At 44.5% G+C, this 17,350-nt stretch overlaps 1 protein-coding gene across 1 annotated transcript in view; it reads right to left on the reverse strand.

Annotated features, from left to right (window-relative positions):
- Window positions 1–242: 242 nt before the first annotated feature.
- LOC306740808 (copine-8-like) overlaps window positions 243–17,350 on the reverse strand; it is a gene marked incomplete at its 3' end in the record, with an annotated part of 61,048 nt that continues 43,940 nt past the window's right edge. Inside the window, exons 11-20 of the mRNA XM_079223041.1 lie at window positions 16,967–17,042; window positions 13,405–13,461; window positions 12,780–12,841; window positions 12,445–12,491; window positions 9,985–10,166; window positions 6,018–6,145; window positions 3,459–3,561; window positions 2,245–2,302; window positions 1,518–1,591; window positions 243–455 (exon numbers count right to left, since the gene is read on the reverse strand). Coding sequence (XP_079079167.1) covers window positions 243–455; window positions 1,518–1,591; window positions 2,245–2,302; window positions 3,459–3,561; window positions 6,018–6,145; window positions 9,985–10,166; window positions 12,445–12,491; window positions 12,780–12,841; window positions 13,405–13,461; window positions 16,967–17,042 — 1,000 coding nt within the window. The remainder of the gene's footprint in view (window positions 456–1,517; window positions 1,592–2,244; window positions 2,303–3,458; window positions 3,562–6,017; window positions 6,146–9,984; window positions 10,167–12,444; window positions 12,492–12,779; window positions 12,842–13,404; window positions 13,462–16,966; window positions 17,043–17,350) is intronic.

Consider the following 17,350-nt stretch of genomic DNA (forward strand, 5'->3'; position numbering starts at 1 on the left):
CCTTCATCGGAGAAAAAGTCCCGTCCGTGGAAGCGTCCCACTCGGGGGGGTTTAATTCCGCGCCTCGGCCCCTCGGCTCACGGTCAAACGTTCCCCGACTGTGCGGCATGAAAGAGAGCGGGCGAGGGTTCGCCGTGTGCTCAAAAGCTTCCAATGAAGAGTAGGAAGAAGAAGAAGCAGAGAGATGAGAGTAGATACCGGTAGAGTCGGCCGGCCCGGCGTCGAAGCGAAGGCCTCCGCCTTTAGATTCGGCTTACCCGTCTGCAGAGGAGCGGGTGGAGAGCCGGCGGAGGACAGGGGGTGTACGGAGGCGGCAAGGGGCCGGGTTTGATCCCTCGGGTCCTCATGAAGGACAGGAACTGGTCCGGGATTTCGGCGAGCACTTCCTTAGCCAGGCGAGCCATGCTGAGGATGTGGTTCCCCCGCCGGTCAATGTAGTCTCTGAAAGGAACGAACTGGTGGGAGGAGAGGAAAGAAGGTGAGGAGAGGAAACCATGAGAGGAGGTAAGGAAAGGAGAGAAGACAGAGTTAAAGAGAGATGAGGAGAGAATAGGAAACAAGACAAGGAGAGGAAACCATGAAAGGAGGTAAGGAAAGGAGAGAAGACAGAGTTAAAGAGAGAGGAGGAGAGACTAGGAAACAAGGTGAGGAGAAAAAACCACGAGAGGAGGTAAGGAAAGGAGAGAAGACAGAGTTAAAGAGAGAGGGGGAGAGACTAGGAAACAAGGTGAGGAGAGGAAACCATGAGAGGAGGTAATGAAAGGAGAGAAGACAGAGTTAAAGAGTGAGGAGAGACTAGGAAACAAGGTGAGGAGAGGAAACCATGAGAGGAGGCAAGGAAAGGAGAGAAGACAGAGTTAAAGAGAGAGGAGAGACTAGGAAACAAGGTGAGGAGAGGAAACCATGAGAGGAGGTAAGGAAAGGAGAGAAGACAGAGTTAAAGAGAGATGAGGAGAGGAAACTATGAGAGGAGGTAAGGAAAGGAGAGAAGACAGAGTTAAAGAGAGATGAGGAGAGAATAGGAAACAAGGTGAGGAGGAGGGAGAAAAAAAGAAGAGGAAAGAAGGAGAGGAGATGAAACCATAAGAGGAGATAAAGAGAAGAGAGGAAACAAGGTAAAGAAAGGAGAAGAAACCAGAAAGGGAAAACAAGAAGAGGAGACAAGGCGAGGAGAGCAGATAAAACAAGGAAACGAAAAAAGAGTGGAAACCAAGAGAAAGGTAAAAAGGCCAGGATAGGAAATGAGGAGAGGAGGAGAGTAGAGTAGAGGAAACAAAGAGAGGAGAGGATATAACATGAGAGGAGAGGATACAGAGTGAAAAGGACGCAGAGGAAAAAGAGGACGTAGTTCAGCGGAGCGAGACAGCGGGAGGATTATAGAAAAATGGCCGACTGAGAACAAGAGCACAACGGAGGGTCAAGCACGTTGACCTTTTCCCATGAATCATAAATCCCGCACTTCTCCTCAGACTTTTCTGCCGAGCGAACAGAAGTGTCCTCCGGGAAACGCTGCGTACCTGAACGATGTCCCTCTCGGCGTAGCGTCCCTGGGACGAGATCCTCTCCTCGTCCCCGTCCAGCTCGATCATCTCTGGGGGGGAGGGAAAGCACATCAGTCAGTCACGGAGGGTTCTGTGTGCGAAGCCATCAGCGTTCCACTGGGGCACATTTCCTCCGAGTGTTGGTTAATGCCAAACGTGGCATGAGTGCACGGGGCTTGCGTCGCTGAGCGTGAAGCCATCGGGCTGTGAGCTGCGAACTGAAAACATGCTGGAATATGTGTGAGCGAGAGCCAACGATGTGCACCACGGGGAACGTCACGCACACTGACTTCATGAGCGTGAGAGGAAGCGGGAATCCCGTGGACTTTGCCGGCTAATTGCTTATCGGGAGCGAGCTTGTTTTTGTTTGTTTTTTATACGGAGGAGGGCTGCTCTGTGAATTGTAAACATGGCAACGCAGGAGGTGAGAGAACAATCGACACAGAAGAAGAAGAAAAGCACACAACCTCTGGTCGGACAAATGAGGATTTAGAGGAGGAGTCAGAGGAAATTAATGGGAAGGAGAACGGAGGGGGGGAGAGAAAAGAAAAGCTGCACAAGGAAGGGCTGAACCATGTGGGAGGCGAAGATAGGAAGTAGAATGAAGGCGAAGGATTACTGCATGCAAATAGACATAGAGCACACACACACACACACACACACATTCATGCACACACATGCACGTGATCTTCACTCTGCTTACCGTCAAATTCCGCCGGTCCGACCCCGACGATTATAATTGACATGGGCAGAGACGCAGCCTGTTCAGGGTGGAGGGAGACACAGAGACACAGAACAGGCTCATCAAAGGCGGGAGGGAAAGAAGAAGCCGCGCTCTTTCTTTTCACCATTCGCTATCTGAACCTCCGCAGGCTGTCAGTGAAATAACCGCCATGCGAATTACTAACTGTAAGCTAACGGAAAGCTCAATGGCACAATTCAGAGCCGTTGTTAAGGCGGGGGAGGGAGGGGGTTGTTCGTCCAAATCCGTTTGGCCTCTGCAGCCGGTTTCATAAAGCCTCTCGTCCGGACGGAGTTTTTCTAATTTCATGCATCCACAACTTTGTCTAAATCTCCCAAAGCTTGACGGCTTCAGAAATGACTCCCATTCACATCTCCCTCGGACCCCCCGAGCTTCAGCCGAACGGCCAATAATGTTTATTAAATCTTGACGCCGAAGTACAGTTGGAGTGATGAATGGAGGTTTTAGTGTTTCATAACTTCCTCCTGGTTATTAGATGAGCGTCCCCCAAATTGCTCGGGATATGAAGGGGGTCATGGATCCTCTGCGGGCGAGTAAATAATTACTCTGGAATCTGACTTTACAATAACATTACATCACGGGGAGGAGGAGGAAAGGAAGGAGGAGAAGGAGGAAGAGGAGGAGGAGGAAGGGGAGGAGGAGGAGGAGGAGGAGGAGGAAGGGGAGGAGGAGAAGGAAGGGGATGTGTGATGAAGAGCCGCGAGAGCACCGAGGCTCCGAATATACGAAAATAAAATCGTTACACACACACATCAACTCTGATCACTCTAATTAGAAAGCATAGTTATTATAGTTATTAGAGCTGAACGTAGCGGGATTGCAGTAGGAGGGGTCGACTCCTCACTCCCCTTATTAGAGGGCAGATGAGCGAAAGGGAAGGAGGGAGGCACTAAAAAGTAAAAGACTGCTCCTCATATCCTCCCCTCTCACATTGTTTTGGTTTATTAGACTCCATTAGAGGCCTAATCCCAGCCGGACCTCCAGGGCTCCGCCCGCGTTTCACAGTAAATGAACGGAGCGGATACGAGCGCGGCACATGCACAGCACTGCATTCGATATTAAACCGTGTGAACGATGCCGAGTCTAACCAATGCAGCTCGGACGACACAAACAAACATACGGCACATAGATTGAGTCTGAATCTGGTTCTGTACATTGACGATGGACTCCTTGGTCTGCGCCATGTCCGTGATCACGCCGTCGGAGATGATGAGCAGGATGAAGTACTGGGAGCCGTCCGTCATTGCCGACGCATACCTGGCATGAAGAGAGAGAGAGAGAGAGAGAGAGAAGCTGGGGTCAAAGGTCAAAAAAAGAGGCAGAGACTCTTCTTTTAACATTTCATTCAAATTAAAGGGGATGTAGGCTTCTCTTTTCTGCTGACATCTACCTCTTTAATCATTTAGAAAGGGCACTCTGCTGATTCCACACATCAAGAGCAATTAAGTGTTGGCGGTGGAGTACAACGCAACCTTTGAAACTTGTATAATGTCTTCTGTCTCTCTGGAGGGGCTCGAGACACAGAAGTCTGAGAAAATAAAAAGCCTGAGTTATAAACTGCAGGAACAGAGTTTAAAGACACGCAGGGAGTGAAAAAAAGGGGGTTGCATTATGGGAAGTGTAGTGTTTTTGGAGCTTGACCCAAACTCTTTATTTCTGCGTGTCTCACTCACGTCCGCCAACTTCATGGAAGGACAAAATGAACTTAATATAAGAGACAGTGTCCCATGTGAGGATGCTACACCTCAGTCAGTGGTCACTAAAGCAAACTTACTTCATTCAGGACAAATGGTCTAATTACTGCAGAAAAGTATTGGGGTCAGGCAAAGAGTTATTGAAAAAAAAGTCTAAATGTCAATAATACAGTCAGACTTTCAGTATTGGTTCCAGGCTTAAGAGAAAATAACTCAAGGAAGTTTTATTTCATTCATTAATTAAGTTCAAATGTTAAGAGTAAAGTTGAACTATCGTTCAGGAATAAAGCAAAAATGTTGAAATACTGTTCGAGAATAAAGTCTGACGGTCGAATAAATGCCGTACTTCAGAGGATAACTCAAACTACTTCATACTTCAAAAGGAAAATCTTCCTATTTACTTTTTTCCCTCATGACCCAAATACTCTTTGGTAAATTAAAGCTTAAGTTTCGGTGCCGTGCCCAAATAATGTCTGTCATGTAAAGTGTAAAACTTGTATTCTTATAGCATTAAGCACAGCCATGTGTGTGTGTGTGTCTTTTCTTATTAAACAATCAAGCGCCGTTTTTATAACATTAATTTAAACAGTATGTATTGTATCAAATAGACTGATACACTTTGGAATCAGGTCTATTTTTCAGCTCTGAACAAACACTGATAGCCATTTTATGTTTTATAAAAACCAGGGTTGAATGTTTGAAGTGACATCACAGAACATCATTTTGAGAATACATGTTAAATAACAGAGTCAGACAAATGGGAATCTGACGTGACTTGGTGTCACTTAAAAAAAAAAGAGGAAAATATATGTATTTAGCGATGTCTTCACGGGTTTTAGTCAGACGTGAGCGCTGAACAATGCAGCTATTTATTCTCAGGCCGAGTGGGCGGACGGAGAAGGAGAGCGAGAGCGATGGGATTTGAAAAGCCGGAGATGAAAGGTGGGAAAAGAGCTCGTTACAGTCAGTCTGGGGGAGCGTGACACGAGAGCCGGCAACAGAGAAAGAAAGTCAGGTGGAGGTCGGAAAACACCCGAAGCGTCACTCTATCGGGGGTAAATAGAGAAAGTCTGTCTGATAGTGTATGATAGCATCCACCAGAAGTGTGTATTAATTGTGTTAAATATTTAAAACAGTGGAAGAGTGGCTTTTTCTTCTGTTTTTTATCCGTTGCTCCAATACAAATGTAACAGCACTTTAAGGCCCACAGGCTTCTTGTTAATGGACTTTTTTTTTAATAGTGAAGCGCTGGTTTCTACTTTCTGCCTACGAGGATTCTTTTACTGTTTATTTGTGAAACGGTGGGAGGTGAGACATTTACTGTTACTCGCAGCACTTGTCCCTTCTGCCGGGTATTTGATGTTTCTTTTCTCATTTCCTCGGTTGCCCCTTAAGGCAGCCCATCAATCGCCCTGCTTGTCTCACTGTAACACACAGTTCTAGATCACATGCTGCCTCAATTAACATTAGCACAGAAAAAAAAAAGAATGAAATGTGCATAATCTCCATTTCTACTGTCGCATATAAGGCTTCTCGCTCTGAACAGAAACAAACAAACAAACACACAAATCATCTTAATGCTCCGGCTGCTTCGCTAATGTGTCAACAAACTCGCGTTGTTGACACTGGCGTTGATATATTCAACTATAACTCAGTCCTGTGTTCTGGCTACTCTCCATGCTGGTAGCCAGCTGGTCTTATTCCGCTTCGTTGCTAGGCAGGATTCAGGAGGAGCGCCCTCTGCTGGCCAGCGATTCGCGACTCATTCCCCTCAGCTTTAAAAGCAACAGGCAGCCTCTTTAACAGCCATCAGTGTGTCTTGAGTCCTCGGAGCTGAGAGATCGGACCTATTCGCACATTTATTTTAATCTCCCTCCCTTTGTGTCACAGATCCCTGTCCAGCAGCCCACACACACCCACACACACACAGAGCTGAGATTTCACCATAGATGATTTGATCTTACAGGGATTTCCTCGGCAGAACTGTCTGGCGCCTGGCCGTGATTATAGTGGACCTACCTGGCCACGTGGTTGATAACAGGGGAGAAGTGGGTGGGTCCGTAGAGACGCACAGACTTGAGACTCTGGTAATAGGCCTCCATCACCCCCTCGATGCCGCTGCAGTACGGGTTCTGTGGATTGCCATTCTGCACAGAAACGACAACAAAAACAACAACTTAAACAATGGCAGTAGAGGATGTAGGAGGTCTTGGCGTGTCTCGATTTCTTTGGATGTGTTTTGTGTTTAGAGAAGAAGACAAGCTAACAGTCGTCCCTCTTTATGACTTTGTCCTCGCAGCAGCTTGTGTGTAACTAACTAGTGGGAAGTCTGTTTGACAAGATGAATGATATGCAGCTTTTGATGTGCGGAGTCACCTTCCTTGCACGAGTTCTGTAATAAAATACATGAATTTAGGACTGCAAATGCGGCGAATCGTTATGTTTCTCGTATAATTAAAGAATGAAGATATTTCTTCTGCAAAAGTGTCCTTGGATGTTTTGCTTTTTTAGTATCATAATAATAAATGTGACATAAAGTGCTGACTCTAAATGGGTTATCTTTGTCTATTAATCCCTGTGTCAGTCGAAGCTCGGTTGGATCAGGGAAAACGTTGGCATCAAACGTGTCTTTGCTGCTGCTGCAACACAATTCTGTCGAGTCAGGAGAGCCTTTGGTCTTTATTAATCTCACTTTGTACTTGTTTTGCTTCTGTGTCGAGGCAAAAATAACACTCTGATTCTGTTGTTTATGTCTTTGATTGCACTTTAACGTCATATCTGGAAATCTAAAATAGCAAAAATGTACAAAGATTATTTATCCGTTTCTTGATGATGCCGTTCGTCTTCAGCCACCTTCCTGCTTCAGGTGTTCTCCAGACACCGCTAGCTAACAGCTTACATACGGCGAGTCCCCGTCATTGATTTAATGTCAGCCAACGAATGTGTTGAAAAATGTGTTAAATATATTCAAGGGCATTTAGAATAACTCGCTTACATCGCGTCTCTGTGGGGCCGACGGTACGCGCATTTTAACGCTATGCATCAAAGTTAAAATTAAATTGAACATAGTTAGTTTTGATATTCAGAGGCTGTGTGGCTGAATAAATTTTGAAGGAATAATAAGAACAAAATCACCCTGAAGGAGGGGAAGAAAGAAAGAAAAAAACATTTGTATATTTTATATCCCTTTATGGGAAAAAGCCTGGGATGGAATTACCTATTCTTTTCAAAAAAGACATGTCCTGGCTGCAAATTGCAGGATAACAGGATTACATGCATACGCAGAGACACCAAAATTGGCCACCCGAGGGCCAAAATATCAATAACACTCCAATACTATCAAAACATCTCACCTGGTATAAGAGGCACCAGAGGGTCGCAGGCCCTTAAGGACGTTAAATCCAATCTTACATCGAATATATTACACATACTTTGGGGAAATGTCGACAGTTTGATTCTCCTGCTGCAGCCTTTCGGTGGAGAATATCCTGAGGCGAGACATCTCACATTTTTAACTCTGAATGAGGAACGGATACCAGCAGAGGCATTTTGGTAACATCCGCCGTGGTGGGATCCACTTTGCTGTTAACGGAGGTTACAAGAGGACACAACGTCATGCTGATGTGTCTCATTTGCTTGTTTTAAATGGTAAATTCAGAAGTTTCAACGTGGACCGTATCATCTTTATTTACCATGTTTTTGCGTATAAGTGGACCACGACTTTTAATATTGGTCCAGTATTTAGCGAGAGCACTTACAGCCGCCAAACAGGCTGCAATGTAATCGCTCAGAGCGACTCCTCCTCATCAACGTACGTCCAATAAAAGCGCTTGTTTTCTTTTCTTTACCACTGACAGGCTCAGATTGTTATTTTAAGCGTCTCACAACATTGGGGAAAGAACACAACCGCAAAAGTCTCCCTCGTGTGTCGCATCGACGTTGTCGAACTCAACTAAATGTTCAGCCACGGCACTGAGGATTGTTTGGAGTAACACGAGGCTGCGCTCTCTGTCCTCCAACACAACAAACTCTGACAACAGCGGCGCTCCCGTCTCCAACGCTCACTCACGTTTCCAGCGTTCCGGCGACACAATAATAACAAACAGAGCGAGCAGCATGTTCTTATTTCTCTATGGGGTCGCTTCTACGATGTTGTCAGACACTCTGAGCCGCCGGAAACGAGCACTTTGTTCAGGGGGTTACATCAGCACTCTCCCTCAATACAATAAAAATGATCCCCATCCGTCCATTAGACACAAAAACACAGGAAGAAAGCAACAAGGTTACCCTTTATGTTGAACCAAATGCGGTGCAGTGTTTTTGTGCCTTTGATGTCTCGTTGACTGGGTGTAAAATATCCAAAAGAAACTCTCAAAGAAGCAAACAATACATTATTGAAGCCACCCATATGTTTTGGGCCTTTTTAATTATCCCAGCATGCAACCATCTCCACTCTCACTCTGCTTGGTTGCCCATGAGCACGAACAGCGCACACGAGACTCCTTTGTTTTGTAAATGGCGCTTGCATAACCACGTTGGATTCCGCGGTGGCTTTCTTCCACCGCGGCTGCACAGCTGCAGCCGTCCTCTTTAAGAGTTGACCGAGTTAAATCTTTAATGCTCAGATTAATGCATATGCGCCGCGTCTCGTCGTTGGGCGCCACCGGGGAGGCGGTTACCCAACGCTGAGCAGCTGTAATGGCTTAAACGCCTCTGGAGCAACATCTGGAAGAAACAGTAGACCGGGGAGAGGAGTATGGGAGTGGCTGAGGAGCGGTCGGGACGTCTAGAGCCCCAACAGGACGGAAGGATGGACGGATGGAAGGACGGACGGACGGACGGACGGATGGATGGATGGAAGGACGGACGGATGGATGGATGGATGGCAGGACGGATGTGATGACGGACGGATGGATGGACGGACGGATGGAACAAATGGATGGATGGACAGATGGATGGACGGACAAATGGATGAACGGCTGGATGGATGGACGGACAGATGGTTGGACGGATGGACAGATGGATGGATGGACAGATGGATGGATGGACGGACAGATGGATGACGGACGGATGGACAGATGGATGGACGGCTGGATGGCCAGACGGACGGATGGACGGACAGACAGATGGACGGACAGATGGTTGGACGGATGGACAGATGGATGGACAGATGGATGGATGGATGGATGACGGACGGACAGATGGACGGACGGACAGACGGATAGACAGATGGATGGGTGGACGGACGGATGGATGGATGGACGGATGAACAGATGGACGGACGGACAGACAGACGGATGGACGCATGGATTGAGAGATGGAACAAATGGATGGATGGACAGATGGATGGACGGATGGATGGATGGACGGATGAACAGATGGACGGACGGACAGACAGACGGATGGACGCATGGATTGATGGAGAGATGAAACAAATGGATGGATGGACAGATGGATGGACGGATGGATGGACGGCTGGATGGCCAGACGGACGGATGGACAGACGGATGGACAGATGGATGGATGGACGGACAGATGGACGCATGGATGGACGGATGGATGATGGACAGACAGATGGATGAACAGATGGATGCATAGTTGAATATTGAGACACAGCTAATCCAGATCCTTAATGTCTGCTGTGTGCATGTTTTACCTATTATAGAATTATCAAAAGAATGTCATAAGATTGTTATAATTTCCATCAAGAAATTAATAATAATAATAATTTCTCAATTATCCACTCTGAAATGAGTCCACATCTACCAGATGGATTGCCACAAAACTTGATTGAACAGTGTCGATTTCCTGCTTTGTGCCATAAAGCAATCGATTCTATGCTGTAAATCAATCCTGCCAAATCCGACCGGGTGGAGGCTTCAGGAAGTTCCTTCTTTTTCCTCATGGTTTTGTTTTGTGTGGAATAAACAAGCAGGTATTTGCATGTTTTATGGATGGAAATGATGGGAAAAAGTTGTTTCCTCACCAGTGCGAACTCGTGCGAGACCCGCCCGTCCGGCGGAAGCTTGGCGCCGAAGCCCAGTGCAGGAAACATCTTGTCACTGTCGTAGTCCTGGATGATCTCCCCGACGGCCCGCAGCGCCATGGCGTAGTCGTTGAGATGGTACGGGCTCATGTAATGCAGCGAGGTGGGCTGGGACGGGTTGCCTGCGACATGAACGGTTCAAAACAATAACACACACATCAGCATCAAACTGCAATTACGCCGGCTTCCCCCCTGGGCTGTGACTCATATTAAAATTAAAATAAAAAAATAGGGGAGTGGGTGGAAGTGGTTCCTAAAAGAAGACTAGAGTTTTAGTTACACAAACGTTTCTCCAAGGCACGGCTGCACTGGAGGCAGAAACAATCTCAATTGGTGGCCTCAAACCACAGATGAGGAGCCGCAGTTTATTCTGCATAGCTAAGTTACATGAAGCCACTGTATGTACACTACACTAATAAGATGATGAGCAACAGAGACCTGCTGACCATCCAAGGACTTCTATCCCACCGCCATGAATGAAACCAGTCAACATGAAATCACTGTGATACTGAAATGATGCAGGATCATCTGCTTGAAAACTCTTTATTGTCCATAAATGCAAGAAGCGGCTCTTTAAAATCCAAAGTACAAACAAGGAATGGTAAAAATTGATAGTAAAAAAAAAGTCTGTCTTGTCATTTTTTTGTCCCAATGACAATAAATAAAAGACATGAGAGTAAATCCAATAACTGTAACCACAATGTCATTAAAGGATAAGGTGTCTGGAGCATTCAGCCTAAAACCCCATTAATTATTTCTAAAGAGCGAATAGTTTAAACAATCCTACGCAACCGTAAGCTTCATTCATATGGTTGGCATTTTAATTCTAAATCAATATTTAAATGCCTCACAGCCTTTTTTTTCTTCTTCTTTTACATTTCATTTAGCTGACTCTTTTATCCAAAGCGGCTTAAATTTTTTCGATAAACCGAAGACACAGCAATGGGGAGCAATTCTGGGTTCAGTGTGTTGCTCAAGGACACATCGACCTGGACCAGCTGAGCCGGGGTTCAAACTACCGATCCTCTGATTGAAAGATGGGCATGCTAACCATTGAGTCACAGTCGCTCTTGCATGTCTATTCATTCTGTTTAAACCTGGTATTTCTGCACAGTTGCAGATGAAGATCAGGCTACACCAGTATTATTACTATGAAACAATTTGAAGACGTAAGATTGTTTGTCGAGCGTTCTTAAGTCCAAAAGTCAAAATGTATGGAAAAAAGTTCATGAAATAATTTCTGAAATTCTCAACATGTTTTTATTTAATGTAATATTCTGCTTAAATCCATATTTGTTGCGAAGCCTTTCAAAAGCAACAATTACACTGCAGGCAAAACACTGAGATGTGTATTAACGTGGCGTCTAGCAGCAATCTAACACCCCTATAAATTACATTCAAATCACCACATTAATCCTTGTTTTAAAGGCGATGATGTCATATGATGACAGACATTCGAAAGCTTCATTTGAAATATAAAACAACGACATTTGGTCCCATGTTCATCATAATGGTGTGGCGACAACAGAGCTCAATGGTACAGAGGAATAAGATATATCATGTTCAGGTTTCAAAGATAATATTTGTTATAGGATATACATTCTTTGTGTGATTCTTTTTGTTTTTGTTTCATGTTCTTTTTCTATAATAAGGAAAACAAAGAATATCGCAGGCCTTGTTCTTTAATATGAATATGAATGTGTACGGGCTTGTTGGATGCCGTGTTATAAAAGAAAGAACAAAGTTGCTTTATACTAACAACGGATTAGTAGTTTTTAAAATGTTTTTGCACATTGCCAAGAAAAAACAGAACTAATATCACCGTTATTACAGCCGTTCTCAAAGATGTGGAAAACGGATTTGATGGCAGTAAAAAAAGCCACCCATTCCTCTTCTGTGACATAATAACCCAAATTGCATTACGTATATTAACTTACGACATTATCTCTCACAAGAATGAGAACATCCCTCAGCAGCGACAAAGTCTTCAGCGCCGAACTGCTCGTTTCGTTTGTTTGTCATTAAATTGTTGTCGATGACAAATGTACAGCAGTTTAACTGTGGGGCTTCATAAACGCGGAATTGGAAATGTAATTGGAAACTTGTGGGCGTGATGAGCTTCCCTCCATACTGAGGTGCAAATTGTACAAGTTGTGTAAGAAGAAAACTTCAAACTGAGCTCCTCAGAAGTTGCAAGTAATACATAATGTTCACATAACTTTCCAACTTTTCAACTGCTTTTTTTGGTCTCCAACTGAGTAAAAGGGGGTCGTTAGAATAAGTCAATTAAAACTGACTGATAAGGAATCACTAACGAGTTCACATCAAATAAAGTGCATTAACCACAGAAGTACACTAAAGGGATTTCATTGATAACAGCAAAAGCTTTTAAACACTTACCATTTGATGCCGTGAAATCAATTGCCACTGTGAAGTTAATCTGAGTCCTACAAGGGGAGACAAATCACATGAGGGGAAACGTGGAACCATCAATCATGCTAGATTATACCGCAGCATGTTTCAAAGCACGCAGCGGCGAGCAATTAAGCAGCGGGTTATCGGCAGCTGTCACTCTTAATATCGGAGCTGAGATAAAAAAAATAATACTAATAAATCGCGGTGCCTCTCGGCGAGGAGAGTAAAGTCTACTCCACGGTGCGAGTGACTCTGGATTTAACGATGAGAGCGATGCCGGTGCTTTAATCTCCGCTAGAATCATTTAAATGTGAACTCACCCGCCTCGGATGTAGTCCAGGAAGGAGAGCTCGGTGTCCACGAGGCAGGACAGGAGGGTGACCTGCCGGTGGGGAAACAGACAGAGATCATGTGTTCACTATGAGCAGAGTCCGTTCATGGAGCAACCTCAGATTTAAGCAATGGTCATCATTTTGGACATCATTTCAACTTTTCAACACGCGGTTCTCCGTCTCGTTCTTTGTTTTGCGTTTCAATATTTATCATGCTTAAATGCTTAAAAAAAAAAAGTTAAGATAAAATAAGATAATCCTTTATTAGTCCCGCAGTGGGGAAATTGCAGGATTACAGCAGCAGACAGGTGAAGTGCACACAAGAGACACATAGTAAAATAAAATAAAAAACAAGAAAAATAAATATAAATAAACTGCAAAACAGTAATACAAACAGTAAATAATCCACAATAGCAGTATTATATATACAGACAGAATAAAAAGTATTAAAAAGCACCAGTTGGAGTGATTAAAGTGACCAAAGTGATTGAAGTGAGTGTGTGGTACCAAATCTGATTCTCAGTGTTGCATTGTTAGGATGAAAGACAACGTGTAAATAAAGAAAAATAGCTACTAAATCATGTTAAATAGTAATCTGGAGCTGTTGACTCACCGTTCCTGAGTTTTGGTACTTTTTCTTCTTCTTTCCTTTTTTCTTTGGATTTAGAACCTGTGGAGAAAACCGAAGCTTTAGTCCACGTTGTGGTCTCTCAGTGAGCAGTGGGCGATCCTCAATCAACTATATTCAACTGTTTAGTCTCTCTGTGAACCATAATCACCTATATTCAACTTCCGTGTTCACATGATTTGATTTTATTAGCCACTGCTTCCAAAAGAAGACAGAATAAATATATTAAAAGCTTTGATGTCACTAGTTTTCCTTCAACATGTTAGAGTCTCTATGGATCATTGTATTTTCTATACTGTGTGTCGTGGTCACAGGGATATTGTTTTTAGGGCTGCACGATTTTATTATCACGATTATTCTGTTACAGGGACATATTTTTATTGCACTTTCACGTTCAGCTTTCGCTGCTAATGTACACAGTAGCTAACTTGTGATTGACAGGTCGTTACCATGGCGCTGTCCGGACTGGGAGGTGTCTTCCTTTTCTTCCTACAACTTTAACCCTTTCACAGTTTGTTTTTTTAAGTTCATGAAAGTTAATTGTAAACTTTTTGGTCGCCAAAAAGTATTTTATTCGGTTGCAGCTCTGCATTCTCGTCTCACTTCTGGTTGTAAAAAACAGACAAAATGATGAATTTAAGGCTTCAAAACAGCCGCCCACAAACCAATGGCGGCCACTTCTCATACACCTTCTATAGTGCAACCACGTGATGGCGCCCCAAAAGTGAAGCCAAAACATGTCAACAGCCGGCTGGTGTTTGGGAAGCGCTTGATTTGACAGTAGTCGGAAGCCAAAAATCGTGATCTCGATTGATATACGATTAATCGTGCAGCCTGAGTTGTTTTCAGTCTTTGTATGTGGACACGTATTTCAAGCTTTTCTCACGTGACATGAGCTCCATTGAGGTTTCTTTGCCTACATTTTAAGTGACCAGAGCAAAATTTCAGAGGACGCTCCTTCTCCTCCTCAGACGCGTAAAGGTCGATAGCTGGAAAACAGTTCATGGAGATTAAACAAAATGACAGTTTAAGAGCTGTGGCGCGGCTGAAGGAGTCTGGATCAAAGCCAGCTGAATCGAAAAGGGCAGAGCGACTCTGGCGACGTTGATTTCACATGTTGCGTCACACGTGTGGCGGGAGAACGCGCCGCTCCTGCTGCCTCCGCACTTAAGTGATTCAGGTTGTGCTTCATAAGCACCTTCTCTGACCCTTGACCTTCAGTGATTAACGGTTTGCCGTGTGTAGAAACGACAGAGACCAGGTCAGCGAGCTTTAGAAGAAGACACAGAGGAAAGCCTTTTGAGGAACCGCTGCTGGCGTATATGTATTCAACTCAAGGGCACGGCGCCCTGGGAATAATCGCGAGAGTCAACGTATAACTGCTGATGCAGCGCCTGCTGACATAGACCGGAACGGCCGGTCTTCAAAGTTTAAATGAACATGCAAGCCGTCCAAATCAATATAAAAACTGCTGAATAAGTATGAGGTGGTGATGCACTCCAGCTCACCTGGAGGAAGGATCTGGTAAAAGCCCTAAATTAATGTTGAATCATTCTACGTCTTGAATGTCAAGGTAATGTAACGTGTTTTATTTCTACAAGCATCGGTCCGTGTCTGTACTCGTCCAGTTTCAGTCGAGATATATGCTGTTCACATCGGCCTCGAGACACAAGGCAACTGGAGAATTTATGTTCGCATTATAATGGAGGAGAAAAAAAAAAAATCGATTCCTTTCCAGGCGGCTCCTCCGTCATGTTGCATGTCTTTGGGGTATTTTTCTGACCTTGGTTCCGTGCTCATGGACAGCATGTGTGGGCGGCGCTACGCCGAAAAGTTCAGAACTTTGAAGGCAAGCTGAGCCGACCTTTAGTGAGCTCGGCCTGTTGCCGTATGGCGGCACTTGTGCTGCAGGGAGGCAACGCTGAGGACATTTTCCCAAACCGGGTTGACAAAGCAGTGTTACAGATAACCGGTACACCGTCATGTGTGCCTGCGTCTGCCTGCAACATGAAGGTAAGACCGACTCCTGCGACTCGATATACTGTAGATACAAAAAAAAAGCAAAACAACGACCGTGTAACACCGACTACAGTGGCAAGCCTATTGAGCAACTTAACATGGAGGAGAGTTTAATGTAGGTTTTTATTTATCTTCCAGACCAAGATGATAACAAATGATCATATGTTAAGACTTATCTTTAAAAAATACCAGGTCCGTCACACCGATCGAGTGTCGGTAGTTATCGAAAGGAAGATATTCTTTCTCACATCGTGCCTTTAATTCTTTACTGGGACATTTTTATTACTTCTTCCCGCTCAAATCTGGATAATCGGGGATCTACTCGTGTTCCTGGAGCCAACGAAGTTCATGCGTCTCCCTCGGTTGCTCACCTCAATAAAGAAATACTGTCTTTCATCCCTCAAGTTGATCTCTCCTTAATAAGCTGCTGCTAGAAACACTCGACACAAAGCCTTTGTTTATTGCTCAGCCTCTCCTCAAGAACTCAGAGACACGCATTGAGCAACGTGAAGTTTTCAAGTTGCTTCTGACTCACCACAAGACGGAAATGCAGATTGTTTCTTGGAGAACTTTTTTAATCACATGTTCCGCTTCCACATCACAGATGTCGAGAACATGTGGTCTGGTCCCCTCGTGTTTTCCCATCAGCACCGGCTGCCGACCAAACAGCTGACTCCTTACTCGAGTCCAGCCGGCTTTATTATACGGATTTACGATTCTAATTAAATAGTTTTGATGAACAAGCTGCAATTCGCTGTGCGTGCACATTTTACGGCCACCGGCCGCGGTTTCAAAACAGTGGGAGCATGATGATCTGTTTGTATCAGTCTTTTTGTATGTGTATGTTTGTATGTGTGTGTGTGTGTTTAGCCGAGAGGTTGATTTGGTTTAACTGATGACGAAACAAAGGGGACTTCTTTATTTGAGGGGCTATGTCGGAAAAACACCGGTGGCAGCAACTTGACGATTGAGCAGTACGCATAAAAAAGTCCTTCGAAATCGCAAATCGAAATCATTTCCCATATACATATACATATTGTATACATATACAAGTGTATGGGTTTAACTAAATAAAGGACATAATTATGTTTACTTACAGTCCGTTTATCATATCTTTGTGGCATGTGATGATCAACCGAACAGTAAAGGTGTCAATAAAAGAATAATAAATAATAAATCAAGTCTTATTATTCTTAATGATAAATGATGGAAACTGAGCCGGTGGCTAGCAGCTAAAGGTGCTAACGGTGCTAACAGTGCAAACGACGGCAGATGTAATCGGTGAATGAGTGCACAGCAGAGTGCAGAACGCTTTCCCTCCACATCCCTGGTCCTCACTTTGTCAAAGGGCTGTCTGGGGGGGAAACTTGGTTTTGTGGAGAGGATTTGTATTAGGGTCACGTTAAGAGTAAGGGAAAGAACTGGAGGACAATAAATCCTCACAAGCATGGAGGTACGTGTGTCTGTGTCTGTGTGTGTGTGTGTGTGTGTGTGTGTGTGTGTGTGTGTGTGTGTGTGTGTGTATCACCTCATAGATGTGGAACTGCGACTGGCTTCTGGACATTTCTCTGTAGCTGGTGCTGAAGTCGCCAATAAAGTCATGGCTGTAAAAAATCAAAGCACACAAAACACACACACACACACACACACACACACACACACACACACACACACACACACACACACACACACACACACACACACACACAGTATCACCAACAGGCTCCTTGGATACAGGAGGCGTGGGCGTAGCAACCAATTTCATAATTTCATGGAGATAATCGGCACGGTTGGAATCAGGGTCAGAAATTTGTTCTAAACGTTCTTGAAGTGCCTGTGAAATGAACTAAAGAAGGAGCGAACACCGAGGATTGGCTTGCTTCAGAAGATAAACATCGTCTCTATTCCCCGA

This window comes from Taurulus bubalis (genome assembly GCF_910589615.1).
Source record: "Taurulus bubalis genome assembly, chromosome: 9".
NCBI classification, from domain to species: Eukaryota; Metazoa; Chordata; class Actinopteri; order Perciformes; family Cottidae; genus Taurulus; species Taurulus bubalis.